Source organism: Triturus cristatus, chromosome 6, assembly GCF_964204655.1.
Source record: "Triturus cristatus chromosome 6, aTriCri1.1, whole genome shotgun sequence".
In the NCBI taxonomy this organism is placed as follows: domain Eukaryota; kingdom Metazoa; phylum Chordata; class Amphibia; order Caudata; family Salamandridae; genus Triturus; species Triturus cristatus.
Window position 1 is genome coordinate 1,258,900,517 of NC_140589.1, and position 16,725 is coordinate 1,258,917,241.

General features: G+C 44.8%; 1 protein-coding gene across 4 annotated transcripts in view; it reads left to right on the forward strand.

Moving 5' to 3' along the window:
- Positions 1-10,803, forward strand: part of LOC146821271 (uncharacterized) — an 838,501-nt gene extending 827,698 nt beyond the window's left edge. For all 4 annotated transcript variants that reach the window (XM_085612209.1, XM_085612210.1, XM_085612207.1 and 1 more), the window contains 2 exons: positions 1,217-1,292; positions 10,549-10,803. In XM_085612209.1, the coding sequence (XP_085468335.1) occupies positions 1,217-1,292; positions 10,549-10,587 (115 nt within the window). In that variant the 3' untranslated portion in view covers positions 10,588-10,803. The remainder of the gene's footprint in view (positions 1-1,216; positions 1,293-10,548) is intronic.
- The last annotated feature ends 5,922 nt before the right edge of the window (positions 10,804-16,725 follow it).

The following is a 16,725-nucleotide window of genomic DNA, read 5'->3' on the forward strand; positions in this document are numbered from 1 at the left end:
GGTTGCCACGGAAAGACTTGAGCTCCCTCCGGCAGAAAAGGACATGCTTACTGGGTAAAACTTTACCGGACCGGGAGTGGGCAAAAATGGTGGTTTATCCACAGAATGTGTTTTGGAAAACCCAGTTTAAGGTAATCCAATTTCTCACCCTGTAAAACCTGATGGCGCTATAAAGAGGAGAGCTGCCCCCTTTGTGCTCTGGTAGAGGCGGAGTTTTGTTGCATGGCCTGGCCATGGCACTATGTGTAAACGTTTTGCGTTTTTTATTCTCAGTGGTGCGGAAACTGAAAAAGACATTGAATAATGGTGTACTTTGTGCTGTGGATGTGTTCCTAGTGGGCTTGTTTTCTCACCTGGTGCCCAAGAAAGTGGGGAACCGTTTCATTAACTTGAGCTCCATATTGGCCAAGCGACAGATTGCCATGACTTTGAAATCTGCCATTGGGCCAGTGGTTGCGAGATGGCAAGCGGCTGTTGAGCATTGGGCTAGTGCAGAGGACCAGGCGCTCCGAAGGGAGTAGGCGAGGGTCATAAAAAGGCTACCGATAGCCGTGTTGTGGATTGAAGTGCTGGAAGCCTTTGAAAATCCTTGAGACTATGGTTGCTGAGCCTGCACTATGTTCCGCGCGCTTGTGGTTTGAAGGGGTGGGGTTGCCCCTTGACTCCTTCCCTTACCCTTCTGATCTCCTGATTGGATTTATGGATGACGAACCCACCATTTGTACTAAGCGTTATGTTAACGGCTCCAATGTTTTTATGCTATTTCATGTACACTGCATGCGTCCACCCCCCCTCAGTAATACCTGTGCATTGTGGGCTGTTGGTGTTGGCTGGGTGAGCGATGCCTTCAGTATTATGGTGACGAAAACATGTTGGCAAATGCATAGATAACACAATCATGAAGCCACTCCCTGGGTAGGCACGATGACAAGTTGCTCCTAAACCACCCTCAACAGGATGAAAGGCTGATTTGGCCTGACTGATTTTGAAAGATTCTCCCAGAGAGTGGCTGGCTTGGTGTTTTATGCTGTGTTTAACATTTACCTCTATTTTTGATCTGAATACATTTAATATTCCTATGTGCGAAAAAAGCTTTCAATGGTTCTGCTGCTTTACGTTTTAACTGTTTAATTACTGCCATTTATAGCATCGAAGTCGGATGTCTCAAATGCGCACCTGACAACCTATGTTTACCAGAAAGTTAATTTTTCCCCAGGTTAGAGAGTGTTGCTTCCCAGCAGAAAATAGAACAAATTCCATTTAGGACGAAACCCGTGGAGCCTGGAGGATTAGTAAGTAACTGATCTGAAAAGTTATTTTCTGATGCACATTGTGGTTTTTGCAGTTTCTACTGTTGACTTGACTTCCTTCGTTTCACTCAGGCACTCTTCATATTTTTTTCCGGCTCATTTATGCTTAGGATGCTCTAAAAAAATTAAATAAAAAAAAAAACCTGCTCCAGCCATAATGTTACACACACCTATTAAGTGGGCCATGAATAAAAGCCCTAAACCTAACGCCTATATACTTCTGAGTCCCAAGAGCTGGATTAATAAAGGTCTCTTCTTACTCATGGAGTTTGATAAATTTACTCACCGTGTCCGTGAGTAAGCATGTCAAACTCCTGGAAACGGCTCACAGACGCACTTCTAAGAACACGGCAGAAGAAATTCGAATTGCACTCGTTTGATAGGGTGTTGTCAAATGAAGTAGGCTTTGCAAAGTAGGATCCATTTAGGGTACCAGCTTCTGTCTCGGCTTGGCTTTGGCCCACTTCGACCTTTGCCGCCAGTTGCGTGTGGTTCCTCAGAGGAGCTACAGTGCATAAAGGATGTAAGGCGCCAATGGCGGCTAGCACAGATAGGGCATGGGGGGGGGGGTGCCGGAAGAGGGGGTAAAGAATAAAAAAACGTACTTGCCACACCGCACCACTCTCACCATCATCGTCTGCAGAACAGAGCACCCAGGCTCCTCTGAGCCAATCACAATGCTGCAATGCAGCATGGTGATTGGTCTCAGCGCCGTAGTTGGGGGCTCAGCCAGGGAATGGGGGCCTGGGCATTTTCTCCACCCAGGCTGTAATGCAGTCTGGGTGGAGAACATGCAAAGTGCGCAGGAATGTTTGGCCAGCCCCAGAGGGTCAGTCAAACATTCATCCGCACTTTAGGGAGCGCAAACCACTCCTCCCCTACTTTGTCAACAGAGCAGCCCTGCCCGTCCCGCCCACAAAGCTGCTGCAACAAGGAACAAATAAAATGATAATAACTTGGTTATTTTATTTTTTCTTTGGTGACACTGCTTAAAAGTAGTGGGGCTACGCTCCTTCGACCATAGCATAAATTCAGTTCACCTGGACAGGCCACTCCTCATACACATCTTATGAGAACTGTCGCCTTGGAGACGTTCTTAACCTTACTGCACAACTTTAGTGCAAAGGAGTGACCCTAAAAATATATGTATTTTCTTCTAAGGTTAGGACACCTAAAAAACAACCTACCTGTAATATATAAGACTGGAAAACGTACTTGTGATGTAATGTTGCCTGATGTAACAAGCATTGGCAAGCCAATAGGTCTTGTCTATGGACTAGCTATTGGCTTTGGTAATCGGGTGGATGATGGGGGTAACTGGGGACGGGTGGGGTAGGATAATGGGATGATTAAAAAAAAAAGTACTATGAAGCAACCAGCACTGGCCACGTTGTATATCTTTCCCCCCCCCCCCCCCTTTTGTCAGGAAAATAAACAGACCGGGTGGGTGGGAGCAGGAATACAAATGGGGATGGGAGGGTGTGTAGGACAAGAAATTGGGTCCTAAAGAAACCGGGACAAGAAGGTGAGTGGGAGTAAAGAAGAACCAGAGACTTAGGGAAGAAGAAATGGACAGGAGTGTGGGTTGGAGGCAAGAAGAAATAGGATCAGGAGGGAAGAAGAAACAGGGAAGGGAGGGCAGGTGGTAGGGAAGAAGAAACAGATGGGGAGAAGGTAAACAAAAAAGTAATATGTTGCGACCAGTATTGACAGCTTATTTTCTTCAAAAGAAAGAAAACTTGAATCCTAGCACGAGCAGCTGCTGGCCAGTGGAAGTACACTAGTCAGACCTAATTGATCTGTGAATGGTCCCTGCTTCAGAGAAAGAAAAGGAAGTGATGTGTTGCAAACACTGCCTGATTAGAAAGCAGCAAAGCGCGACAATGATGCCAATGAATGGTAAGCAATGGGCGTGTTCCAAGCCCGTTACTTGAACACAAGATTCTTGCATACGAGAGCACATGCACTAGTGCGTGCTTACACAGGCGAGTCCTAAAAAGGATGCAGCTGGAGGATCCCTGTAGTCCTTTCAACCCTTTCCTACCCCCTTCCCAACTATGAATGCACAGCATCTCAAGCTCCAGGTTTCTCAGCACAAAAACTACGCCTAATCTAGCTCTTTAAATAGCATGCTGTGCAAACCGAAAAGCCCCTTTGAACTTATGGTTTTCTAGCTGCTGTAAGATTTTGTTAAACATATCACACATGTCAAGTAGTTTTAACTGGCCCATGTGCAGTTGGCGCATTGAAAAGTGGGGTATGTTCTTCAGTGTGATCATTTTCGGGCTGTTTCCTTGTGTTCGAGTGTTGGGTTGATCGATTGGTTACCTCCTCACTTGTTAAACCCTCCTCAGACAGGCGACCGGGTCCTACTGGGCCACTGACTGTCTCTACCCTACACACGCCCTCCTTTTCATAAGAGCCAGAAACCTTAGGTGGAAATAAATGTTTAGTCTTTTAACATTAAGTCATATATCATGAGAGGGTGATAAATCAACATGACAGTGATCGATTATTGCTAATTATACGCCATAAATGATGTAAGAAAGTCCATGTATATCAATTATATAGTCATAAATCCATCCGTGATCCCTAGTCTAAAGTCAGTTTAGAAACACTATAATTCATATTTTACATCACCAACAGAAACCGATTCCTGTCCATAAGCTAGATACGAAGGTCCCTTGTGTTTCACGCAGCAGCTTCTAGGCTTCCCTTGCTATCAATGTGCGACATCGAAGGCCCTTTCCGGGCTGCATGTGCCATGTGTGCTTTGTAACTAATCCTTCTGGCCATCTCCATTGCCCTCCCCACACCCACCCAGTGTTCCAACTCTGAGGCATCCCAAGGACCACAGTTGCAGCAACTCTCTCCTTTTGACAGCCTATCAGCCACCATTTTGTATCATTGACCCAGTTTCTTCATGCCTGTTGTAGCTGATACTTTCCACCCCATTGTGAGCTGCAGTGTTTGCTGTTCTGGTAGGCATGTATGGGTGGGACAATATTTGCATTCAGCAACAGACCACTGACCCCTCCCAGTCTCCAACTATGTGCTTCTAGGGGGCTGGGTCACACCTACTGGTATTGGTTACTTTAATGGGACACCTGTCCCATTCTGAGTGTGGGCTTTCCCATGGTGTGGCTGTCTCTCAAAGGGGAGTGGGCAGGGTGCATGTGCTTTCCGCTTCCACACTCCCCCTGTTCCCTCTCACCGATGCCCATATGTCCTGGAGTCCTTGGGAGCAATAGTTGTGGTCCCCTTATGGTCTGGCTTTGCCTCCCAGCCCACTTTTCAACCCTTCCAAGACGGGCCTTTAACTGTCTCTCTCCTCCATCTGCCCTTCTTTAAATAAGAGTCCGAGGCTCTGGTGGAAGGTAAAACGTTGCAGTTTATTAACATTGTCATACATCATGAGAGGGTCATTAATCATCAAAAAAGTAATCCATTATTTATATACACCATAAATCATGCAGAAAAGTCAACATAAATTGATCATACAATTATAGATCAGTGATCGCCAGTCTTAAGCCATTTTGGCAACACTGACAGATCCGGTCCAAAAGCTGGATGCGAATGTCTCTCGGGTTGTGCATAGCAGCTTCTAGGCTTCCCTTGCTACCGATGTGACATCAGATGCCCTTCTGCTTTGCGACTAATCCCTCTAGCTATATATATGTTGCTCGCCACTCCCAGTGTCCTAGCCGGTTATGCGACGTTACAATGCATGCCATTACCCTGCATGCTGTTGCAACACCAAACTTTACTCCAACTTACTGTTGGGGAAGCGCTGGAAGTTGGAATAGACTAATTTTCTATTCCAACTCCAGTGTGTGCAACAGTAGGGAAGGTGTTGGAGTTAAATGCAACACTTTCTACCCACTGCTAAACACCTCTTTTGTTGCAACGGCATGTGGGGTAAATGCATGCAATGTAACGGTTGCGTTGTAAATGCGGTTTCCCGTCCTAGCCATCAGGCCTCCAAAGGGCAACTGTTATCGCAGCTCTTTCCTTTCAAACAGCCTACTGACTAACCTTGTGTCTAATTGATGCAGTTTACCTGTGCAGTGTCTGCCATGCTACCGGTGGTTTCACGACCATTGGCAGCTCCTCCCTTTGTCGCCAGGCACTCTTTGCCTAAGAGCATCCCGCTGGTTTGAGAGCACTCACATGGCAGCTCCACCTCTGTTACTCAGCCCTACTCCTCTAAGAGAAGCCCACCAGCCCTCAGTGGCACCTGGGGTGCTTAATAGGAGTATGACCATAACTACACCCGCCAGATGAACCCTGCCTTTTGCTGAGCACCCCGGCACCCCTCAGGTTGCTGAGCCCATATCTGATGCACTCCCAGCCCATGGAAAAATGTACTCATCTGCTTTGTTTTTCTACCATGCTGCGATTGTCCACCCCTTCCATTTGAACCGGGCTCCATGACTGACGGGAGATAAAATACTGGTCATTATTTAAAAGTCCCAGTGCACACCAATGTGTTCATTTTATGTTGGGGCATCCATAAACGGGGGTTAATTTGTTAAGCAATAAGTAACAAGATCACCATCAGGAGGCCGTTGCAGCTTGCACACCTATTGCCACTGCGTGCACTGCCGATGACAATAGCAACACAACTACGACTCCTAACACTTCGACACACGTGACAATTCAGACTATTCCATGCCATAAAGCTATAAGAATAGCTTGGGTGATGGGTTTTATGGTATAGTGACTTAATAAACAACTGTTGTGCTCATCTATCAGTTAAGCAAATCGTGCCATCATGTAGCAGAAAGCCGTAAGCGTAGGTGTGAACAATTAAGCGCCAGGACCGAGCACCGTAAACAACTAGCTCAAAATAAGCACTACCCGTACCACTTCTAGCATCTGCCCGACCGACCCATCTTTCTTTTTTTGTTGCAGAGTGAAGCCTTGTTCCTTTGTGAGATGTCACTGCCCCAGTTAATGAGTGTCGTGCCCGTGATGTGGTTTCGATTTGTATGGGGATGCCATCTCCCAACATATCTGCTGGTATTTGTGCCTCACGGCCACTTGGAGTCACCCATCATCCATACTAGATTTCTCATGCAGCACTTGCGCTGCTCCCACGGATTAATAAAAGGATCGTTTCTTGCCTCCCGCTTCAAATCTCTTCATATTTGCACAGTAGTTTAAGCTTCCAGTTTGCTTAGAGTGTTAACCAGTGACTTTGATTAAGAAAAGTGGGCGTTCTGAGTAGATTTCAGTATTGAGTAGTTGAATTCCCAGCAGTAGTGCCAGTTACTTAGGTAATTCTTCCAGGCACTTATGATCAACAATAGCCTCCTTGTTTGATCAGACTGGGTGGGGATAACCTGTTTCTAAAACGGAGGAGATGGGGAACTACCAGCCCTTTAAATTAGTATGGGCTCCACAGTACCATATATGAAAGAAAACTGTCTCGTCGGATGAGGATTCAAGTTCTGGGACCTGAAAGTAAGGACTCACTCTCACGCCACCCAGAAGTTTTTAGTGGTCAGACAACAGGCTAATGTTCCACTTCACAAAATTCATAGACATGTTTTAGGATGCATTAACCAAGCCATATGCCACCCATCATGAGTGTGACATTGTGCTGCATTAGGGAGCCATTTGGGATGGTGGAATTACTGTCCAGTTTGAGACATTTATTACACCCTCTGATGGTAAGGGTAATTAGAGCCCACCTCACACAACACTTTTATTATATCTGCACTATCCATACTTGGCTTTTTATTTTATTATTCACAACTGTCCTTAAAGCCAGGACCTCAGATGTAATGTTCTAGTATAAGGTCAACTACTGCTTGTGACTTCAACATCAATAGTTCAGTAGCAGTCACCAGTGAAGCCATCCCTTATCCACTAGGACATTGTGTGATCCCCATAAGAAGTGTTCCAAATATCTACAATGAGTGGAGCCTATGTATACCGATACTATCCCTACAGTGTTATCTATCGTGCACATTAGCAGTCGGGAATCCCCTGTATGGCCAATGGTGTTTGGCCTTTTTACAGTGCCCCATTGCTTGCCAGCCGTTAAAGTGCTCCCAACAGGTCCGATGTCTATCTAGGGATATGTGGGGGCCTATGGCAAGAGTTGAAAGGATGCACTCGGAGTTAAGGAACCATTCAGGAAAACAGGAACAATTGAGCGTCAGAAGCAGTCTGAGATGAGAGTGAACAGAGCAAGCCCATCCAGTAACACAGAGAAGCATCTCAATTTATGAAAAACGGGCCAGGGAGGCACAGTCAGACCAGCGATCCTCTGTTTCCCTTTCTTTGAAATGTCCTGCTGATTTCATATCAGAATAAAAAAATATGCACAGTAAAGAACGGAATGTTGGCCGCCTGCTTATCTCTCTGGGATCTGGGGTGTCACAAGAGATGGTTCCTGGAGCTCACCTCTGTGGTAGTACAGAGCTGGCATAGCAGACATTCCTCTCATAAAAGCTGAAAAAATCTCTCATTGTTCTACTTACGTTCATGGAGATAAACCTTTAAATAGGCAGAAGCAGGGGCGCTACAAGGCCTGACCTGCGGGGGCACACATGTCAATCAGTGGGGGCAGGGTTATTATGGCAGATAATATTCGGGCCAAGCATAGAAAAAGTGAGTCTGCATTTGAATCTGGACGACAATCAGAGCACACATTTGTGTTGATTTGATGCATTTATACAATATTGCTCTATGAACAAGGGACAGTGTCCTGAAAGTTGAATTAAAAGGCAGTTTCTATATATTTTCCTACAAAGCACTTTAGGAACACAATAGAACCAATTTTCACAATGCTATTTCAAGGTGGTCACCCATTTTCGCCAGTTCAGCAACAATTGCTTCTATAGTTGGGCAATGTGCTCCTGAAATGTTAATTCGCTGTCAGCAAATGACCGCTGACCCCCCAGTCTCAGCCTTTAGAATTCTGTAGGTGGGGGTCACTCCCTCCTCCTGGTTTTGGTTCCTTTAAAAGGACACCTGTCAAGTCCTGAGTGTGGGCTAGCCTGCGTCTAGTTGTAACTATCTGTTGAAGGGGTGGGCAAGGTGCATCTGCTTTCTGCTTGGACCCACCACTCCACTTTTCATGTTTTTTTTTTATTCATAGTGCATGGTGAAGAGCGGTTTGCGTTATGAAGCGCAGCAAGTGGACAGCTCGTGTACAACAAAGTGGGTGGTTGTCTTCATGTGAAGTTAGTGTGGACTGTTGGTTCATGGTTGCTTACTCCATGTGGAGTGATGCCTGGGACACAGTGAGTGTGCTGTACTGAATTTGGTTTGGCACTGGAATGGTATGTTTTCATTTTAACCTTTATCTAAATAACATTGAGGGCAAGCTGCCACTCGGGCCCCTGCCTGCAGGTGTGATGCACAGTGGGGAAGAGGGTTGGGGCCGAGCCAACATTGCCAGTGTCAGTCAGCAGCCCCTGATTAATGAGGACAAAGGCCGTGGGCTGGCCTGTCAGTGCCTGCTTCACATTGAAGCTGCATTGATAGCCTGAATTTAGGGTCAAAGAAATGTTTTAACACTGTGTGCTGCTGTGGTGGTAGTGTGAATATAAGGACTGTGAAAGGGTGTTGGTACAGTGTGCAGCCCAAGGATAGTTAGAATACATGATATTGGAGTGGGGTGCTACCACTGCTTGCAGCTGCGGGGAATACAAAAGTGGCGAAGTGGTGCCAGCCAGGTGCAGCTGTGGGGTTAGTGTGAATGCATGTCTTTGGGAGGGGGCCAGCACTGTGAGTACATGTGAATGCAGGAGCTATGCAGCAGAGTGTGCAGTTAGGTTGAGGATGGGAGAAAAGAAACCGTGACAGGACAGAGAGAAGGAAACCAATCTCTTATGAATCGTCCAGTGTTGACTGCGTCATAGCTTTTTTTACCCTAACCAAGAGTACCTGAATCACAGTGGGAGCAGCTGATGGCCAGCAGAGGGACACTAATCTAACATAATTATTCTGTGCTTGGTCTGTGTGCCATGGTAAAAAAAGGAAGTGAGGCATTGCAAGTGCTGCCCAATTAGAAGGCAGCAAAGCTGCCAATGAATGGTGAGCAATGGGCAGTTTCCAAGCCTATTAGTGAACACAAGAGTCTTGCATGTGATAGCGAATGATCGTGAAGGCGAGACCTAAAAAGCAGGATGTAACCATAGCACACCTCTTGTTCAGCTCTGGGGTTAATGCAGCCTCTTGCAAAATCTGCAGGTCAGCGATTTGTAGAACGCAAGGGCTGACCCGGTATTTTCTTATTCAGCTTAACATTGAGAAAATGGAGGTCTTGGTGTTTGGCACTCAAGACTCTATTTGGGCTAACAGTTGGTGGCCTGAGGAATGTGGCTCTCTACCTATCGCCATGAAAGCGGTGAAAAACCTCAGGGCCATTTTTGATACCTCTTTGAATTTTGAGGCACAGGTTAATCATACTGCGAGTACATGCTTTTACTGAATCAGGACTCTCAGGAAAAAAATTCCATTTATTCCACATGAAATGCATCACTCGTGGTCATTGCTTTAACTTCATCCGGATTGCATTATTACAGTGCCCTTTATCTGAACATTAATGACTCCTTACTGAACAGATTGCAAGTGGTGCAAAATGCAGCTGCTTGCCTTATTCTCAACATACCTAAATGAGCTTTGGTTATAGTGGGTATTCACTCGTTACATTGGCTTCCTGTCAGAATGTGGGTTGTGCTTAAGGCTTTATGACTGGTCTTTTTAGCCCTCCATTACAAAGGCTGCAAACATGTTTCTGCACTTAATTGGCATGTCACAAGCAGGTCACTGGGATCTTCTTCAGGCCGTAAAGTAGTCATTCCAAGGTCTTGCAGAGTCAGATGGGGTGACTGTTCTTTCTCTAGGGACGTGGCCAGGCTATGAAATACTTTGCCTGCCCATATTGCAAGGATTGATTTTTCTGTTTAAAAACGCTCTGAAAACCTGGCTTTTCTCGTCTAAGTTTATGGTGCCTAGTATGGAGTTCTGCTTTAGCCTCGGTCTTAGATACCCTTGGGTTTAATGGCCTTTATAAATGCTTCTTTCATTTCACTCGGCCAATATGAGTAATTTATTTGGATAATAGTAACACATGTTATTTACATTGCTGCCATACAATTTATTTTGCAGTAGTAAGTGCTTGTTATGAACATAAATTAGTAATGTTCGACTCACTTTTATGAAATGCCATTCACATTGGGTCGAAATGAGATTAATACGTGCTTTTTTCTATTTTTAGAAAGCCAAGTATGGATTATGTAAGAAAAATTCGGTATGACAGAAGATACAAATATTAGCTGAACAATATCAACGAATCTGAAGACAAAAGAAAAGTTTGCATCTTTGCACAATCGTGAATGAACATTTTTTTACAAAAGCACTTAACACTATTTTATTGTAAACATTTTGATGTCTTGTATTGAATTTTTTTCTGATTCAGTGTAAAGGTATATTTTTATTGTATTTTTGAAAATAAAGGGTTTATATTAGAAAATCCGGAGTACCGTGTTTTGTATTGTGAACTTTCTGGAAATTGCATATTTTCTCTATAATGTCAAAGCCATTCCCATAAAGAGTTTTTAGATTCTATAGAAGTTAGGGAATAAAGGTAACATTTTCACACAGTATTTTGCAGTATTTGATGCACGTAAGAGAGACAGGTTGTGATGCACGTTGTTTTCATTAAAGAACTGAGTGTTGGCTTGATGTTTTACAGATATGCCATTTGGGTATTTTTGCCTTGCAACTTTGTCATATTCATCTTTGTGCCCCTGCATATTTTTATACTTGCCTTTCTGAATTCTGGATTAAGATGACCCCCTCTTGAGAATGGTCTCAACTGTTTTCCAGTTGTTTACCTTCTAAAAGTGCTCCCACATGTAAGAGCTCCTTACGCTTGAATGCTCAACAATACTTTTTTCTAAGTTTGGTTTCCTAGCTGGTTCGCTCATATTTCATTCTGTTAGGTCTTTGAATAGTTTTCTCAGCATTGTTTCTCTGCTAGTTCACTCATGCCACATCTTGTTGCGAATTGTATCAGGACTTTCTAACAACTTGTAACAGGGTGGACCTCCCAACCGAACAACAATTGTTTCTCTGATTTGTAGGTTTCTGAATCTTGTTTCCCTTATAGAGCACTTGTGTCGCATCTTGGTGGTACACACATGCAACGTGTTTAACTGAAATGTACCTCTCTAAAGGATGTTTTGCTGCATCTTGCTTCGCTGCATCTTTTCTAATTTCCTATTAGGATAGGCACTACATATGAATGGTGTATCTCTGAATTATGCATTTCTGCTGTGCTGTTGCACTGTAGATAACGGGCTTCTCCAAATTGTGTTTCAGCAGACTGTATCTCTACAGAAAAAAAAGATGCACGGAGTAGAGAGAGTGGGTTTCTAACCATCCCACTTCATCTGTTTTCTTTTTTAAGGATTTTTGTGTTAGCTATTGCTCGAATCGGCTGTCCTTTAATGCCCTATCATTTTATGGATGGATACTTTGTCCCATTTGTAGTACGAATAGGTTTTGGTGATTGGGTTTACATAGTCTCTTTGTTAGACTGCAGAAGCAACAAGACGTGTATCTTGCAATTGAGTCAGTGTGTGTCCTTTGATGTATTTACTGACATCACAGTTCAATTACTGCTTTATTGAGTTTGTTATTTAGAATGTGATCCTGTTCATAAGGCCATTGACGAACCATACTTGACGTGTGGCAGGTTTTTCGAATAGTGGACTGCATGGTGCAAATGTAGAATGTAGAACATATGTTGACTTGTTAGAATATGTGTTTGATTGCCATGATTTGCACAAACGTACACTAATACAGCAGGTAGGAGCATTTCATTTCTCTACTGAAAGCATTAACACAGCAGCTGAAATATGGCTACAAGCAGTGATGACCGTGTGTGGTGTTCTTTCTTGTAGGGAGAAGGAATGAAAGTAGCATTGAGCTTCCGTGAACAACTATTTTGAACAAGCATTGTTCAGTGTCCTGGGTAACGATAAGGAGCCGTGCATGGGCAGACCTTCCCATCGCTTCATAAAACACCCTGGTTAAGAAAAGTATACAAGATACTGGGTGTGGTAGAGGGGTTGGACAGGGATTGCTCGGGAGGATGATAAAATGCAGAGTTCTGACTTGGGAGGCATCACATGACTCAGCATATTCTGAAGAACTAATATAACCATGCTTTTAGGGCGCGTGTTTTATCTTAGGTATGTTCTAAACTAACAGTATAGAGATGTGTAATGAAATGCTGTTGAAGCTTATTTTCCCTAATGTCTACTGATGAGCAGTTTATAATACCTACAGTCATTCTGTTAGAATATTTGTAGGCTGTTAGTATATAATATTTTTACTGTGAAATATCATTCATTATGGGTGCATAGAGATCTCAGATTACAAGGTGGGGCTCTGTATATACAATCTGAAGATGTGACTCTCTGGCAGTTTTGTCTAACTTTTACCACTTTGGCCTACCAGAACATAACTCAGTAGGGGAGGGGCGAGAGACACCTGCCTGTCCTCTATTTCTTCAAAAAGGTCAGTTACTTTGAGTGGTGTAGGGGATATACTGGAAGTGATCTCAATATTTGGAAGGGTGGGTGTGAGAAGCAACATCCATGTGATTTACTTGGCTGTAATAACATTTTTGGATTTTAAAGTCGTCCACATACAAATGCTTTCTTGCAGATGTACCAGAAATACTGGGCTATTGTCAAAAGTATTGTCTATGCAGCATTATTTTACATTTGCGTTTTAAATTCAGCACATAAAATACAAACTTAATGATGGATACAGCATAACTGTAACGCAGTGCATTGAACAGAGACCTTGGTCCCAGCTTCCATATTGTTGCAACTATAGAGTTTGTGTCATTGGGGTACTTTCTGTAATTTTTGGTACAGTTGGGATCAACACTTGCAAATTGGCCCTTATTTCTGAACACATCTTCTATCAATAAGTCTGGCCTGCTGACTTTACTAATGCTTGTTCCTATTCTAACAATTCTATATCCTCAACACTACAATGCAAAGTCATGTCCGAAGTACCTCAACTCTATAGTGTTGGACACCTATAGACGCATGCATGACTGATTCCAAGAAAATTTCAGGATGCCAGCGCCACCAAATTTGTGTTAATCTTTGATCCCACCCACTCTTTCACTCATAATGCCGTTATGTTTTTTCCTTGAACTTCGACTGATTTGTACTCCATTCCTTCACAGTGTGTAGCCTAGCAGCCAATTGTTCTTCCCTTCTCTTTACATGCTCTTTTCTCACATGTCAGTTTAAAATCCATCACGTCTTGCTCACATATATATCTTTGCTCCATCTTTTGACCCTGCTACCATGAGGTACAAGCCTAATCCATTCGTACCCTTCACAAATTCACTGTTTGATTTAACCCTTATGCTTCTCTCAACTTTTTCTGTCTCACTCCCTGATGGTTCCTACCGATCAATTATACTTTACATGTAAACTCTATCTCTACTGCTCCATTTTAAAATTCCTCTCTTTGCTTACTCATCTCTTTATAAGTTGCTCCTTCCCTATAAAAAGCACTCACTTTATTATTCCACCATCTCTGTTGGGGCCCCTCTCTATTCTACTACCGCTTGCAACAAATCACAAGCTGGTATTTATAATCTATCACTACCTATTGAGCCCCACACTTCAAGGACCCTAGTCCCCTTCACCCACCTTTAACCACACATACCCCTTAAAGACGTTCTGTAACTCTTGATATTTTATATCCCCCCTTGTCATCCCAGCTCAAGTCATCTTATCCCTTCTACACTTTATTTATCCCATTCTATAACTTGCCATACCCAGCCCCATTGTATCTTGCCTAACCCACCTAGATGCTTAACTTTAAAACCCTTCTCTCATCACCAGAAGGTGTTTCCCCTAATATCATTAATTTACTTACATTTTTAAACTGCCATCTCTCACTTGCCCCAGCCTCCCACTGTCAGTACCTTCAAGGAAATTAATGCACATTGTACGAAACCGGGTTACTGGTTGAGGAGGATGAAAGTCTGGAGGAGTCAAGATGGCGGGCTGACTCGCCACGGAGTCGCTGCAGCGGGAGGTCTCTGCTAATACCTCTGCTGAAAATGCGGATCTACGGAGAAAACCCGAACACCGAAAACTGGAAACTCTATACGATAGTGCTCCCTACACCTACTCGGTCCAAAACTTGGCTTCGTGGTCAGGACGCGACGTACCTGCTGAATCGGGGGCGAAGAGCACAGCAAAGCAACGAACAACAACAACGAGCCCGCTCGCGGCTCTGGTTCCACCTCCCACAGCGGCTGCGGTCTACTGGCTCCTCCCAGGGCAGACTGCCTGGGATCCGCGGCGGAGGTGTGCGTGAGCTCACACCGGTCTCTGATTTTCCCTCTATGTGGTTAACATTTACAATCAGGGGGGCAACACAGCACCAGAGGTTCAGTCGGAAGACTTAGCCGGATCATTCCCAGACGGAACGGGAGCTACGCTCTATTAAGAACTCTGGTCGGAGGTCCTCGTTTGCGCTCTTCTCCTGATTGATACGGCACACGGAGAACTGCTTCCTGACCGCGGCCACTGTCCAGAGGGAGCGTCCAAGTGACTCGAGAGGTGGGCTGTTTCTTGAGCTTGGGGGTTCTTTACTTCAATAGCCCTGCAGTCTGGTGGTACCGGATATTGTACCCATCTGGAGGGTACATGTCGAACTGCTGAATCGCGGATTGATGCTTCTATTCTACAAGGCACTCCGGCGCCTGCTGGGGGTAGCTAGTCTCGCTCTCCCTACTGTGCTTAGGTTATCGGAGGCCTGCCTCCTCCACAGCTCCAGACTCTTGCTGCCTATCTTTCCGGCGCTCCTTCCTCATTCTTCAGGGGACGCCTACACGGACAAGCACACACATCGCTCCTTCATGGCCCCTAAGTCGGTGGCACGAGGTTCTCGCACTGGGCGAAATATATCTCACCAGGTTGGGCGAGCACCGGTCTCCACCTCACGAGCGAGCCATACTTCGTCTATAGATGGGCCCGGGGCTGGTACTGACACAGGCAGCGGACGAGATCAACCCTCGACGGATACACCCAATACATCTAACACGGGTAAGCCCTTGATCCGCCCTTCCCTTCTGGCTGCTCCTATTGTCTCTTCGTGTGGTGAAGAGGGGTCAGGATTGCCTCCCCTTCGCAACAGTGGCTCTCCGGGGAAAAACATGGATCTAGGGCATCCCTCTGTTGCCCCTGGGGATATGCTCCTGCCCTCTCCACCTTCAGCCCTGCCGCTGTGTCTTACTGGTGTCTTGCAAAACGTTGAGCCTTCTTTTCTCCAAACTAGGATCTCTAGTGAGGTTACGACTCCTGGAAATGCCAAAGAGGGTGCAAACACAGTTCTCCCCTCTTCGATCACTTTGGAAGCCTCACCTCCGATCAATGAACCTCCGGAGCTTCCTCTGCTTACTCCTGCTGCCCCGGGTGGTGGACTGGGAGGACTGGAAGAGACCCCCCATGAACCGGGAAACTTAGACTTAGATTTTAGCCATGACAACGTTGCAGAGTCCGATGAAGAATCTGAAATCTCCCTCAATTCTCTGACAGATTCTGCAAGAAAAACTACACGGAAAAAGGGGAGGTTTAAGGCCAAAAATAAGCTAAAAATAGGCAAATCCTCAGCCGCCCTCAAAACCGGCCATACTACTCTGCCTCTACAAGGAAAACCCATAGCTGAGAACAGCCCTCTCCGTAAATGGATCCAAGCCAATGGAAATGTCAGGAAGATGGCTCTACGCTTGTCCGGTGTTAGTTCCTTGTTGGGAGACCAAACAAAAGAAACGTCCCTGACTCAATCTTTAGTTCAAGTGGACCTATCAGCATCTACCTTCTCTCCTCCAGCTCCTGTACCAATTGATTCATGTCCACCTGTCTCTAAATCATTAAACGACTTAAGCTTTTCGACTACTATATACACTCAGGAGAAAAGGTCTAAAAACAATGCCACTATTCCTAAGCAAACTCTGCCTCTTACTGCTACAGATGTCCCTTCCTCTGATCATACAAACCTTTCACCTTCCCCCGATCTCGATCTTGACAGAATGGAAAACAAAGTTCTCCTCTCAATATCATTTTGCAGACTCTGTCTGACCAACATAAGGAAACACAATCACAGTTTCTCCAACTAAGAGAGGATAACATCAAGATACAGCACTCCATTCAGGATCTGAATAATAAAGTGGGAGGGGTGGTTCAGGACATAGAATCCCTTCAGCAAAGGGTTTCGAACGTGGAAGAGACAGCTGCCTGTAATCAGAGTGTGGTTAACAAGTATCAAGAACAGATCGGAAAGCTACAGGACAAGATGGAAGACATGGAAAATAGACAAAGACGCCTCAACCTCAGACTTTTTGGCA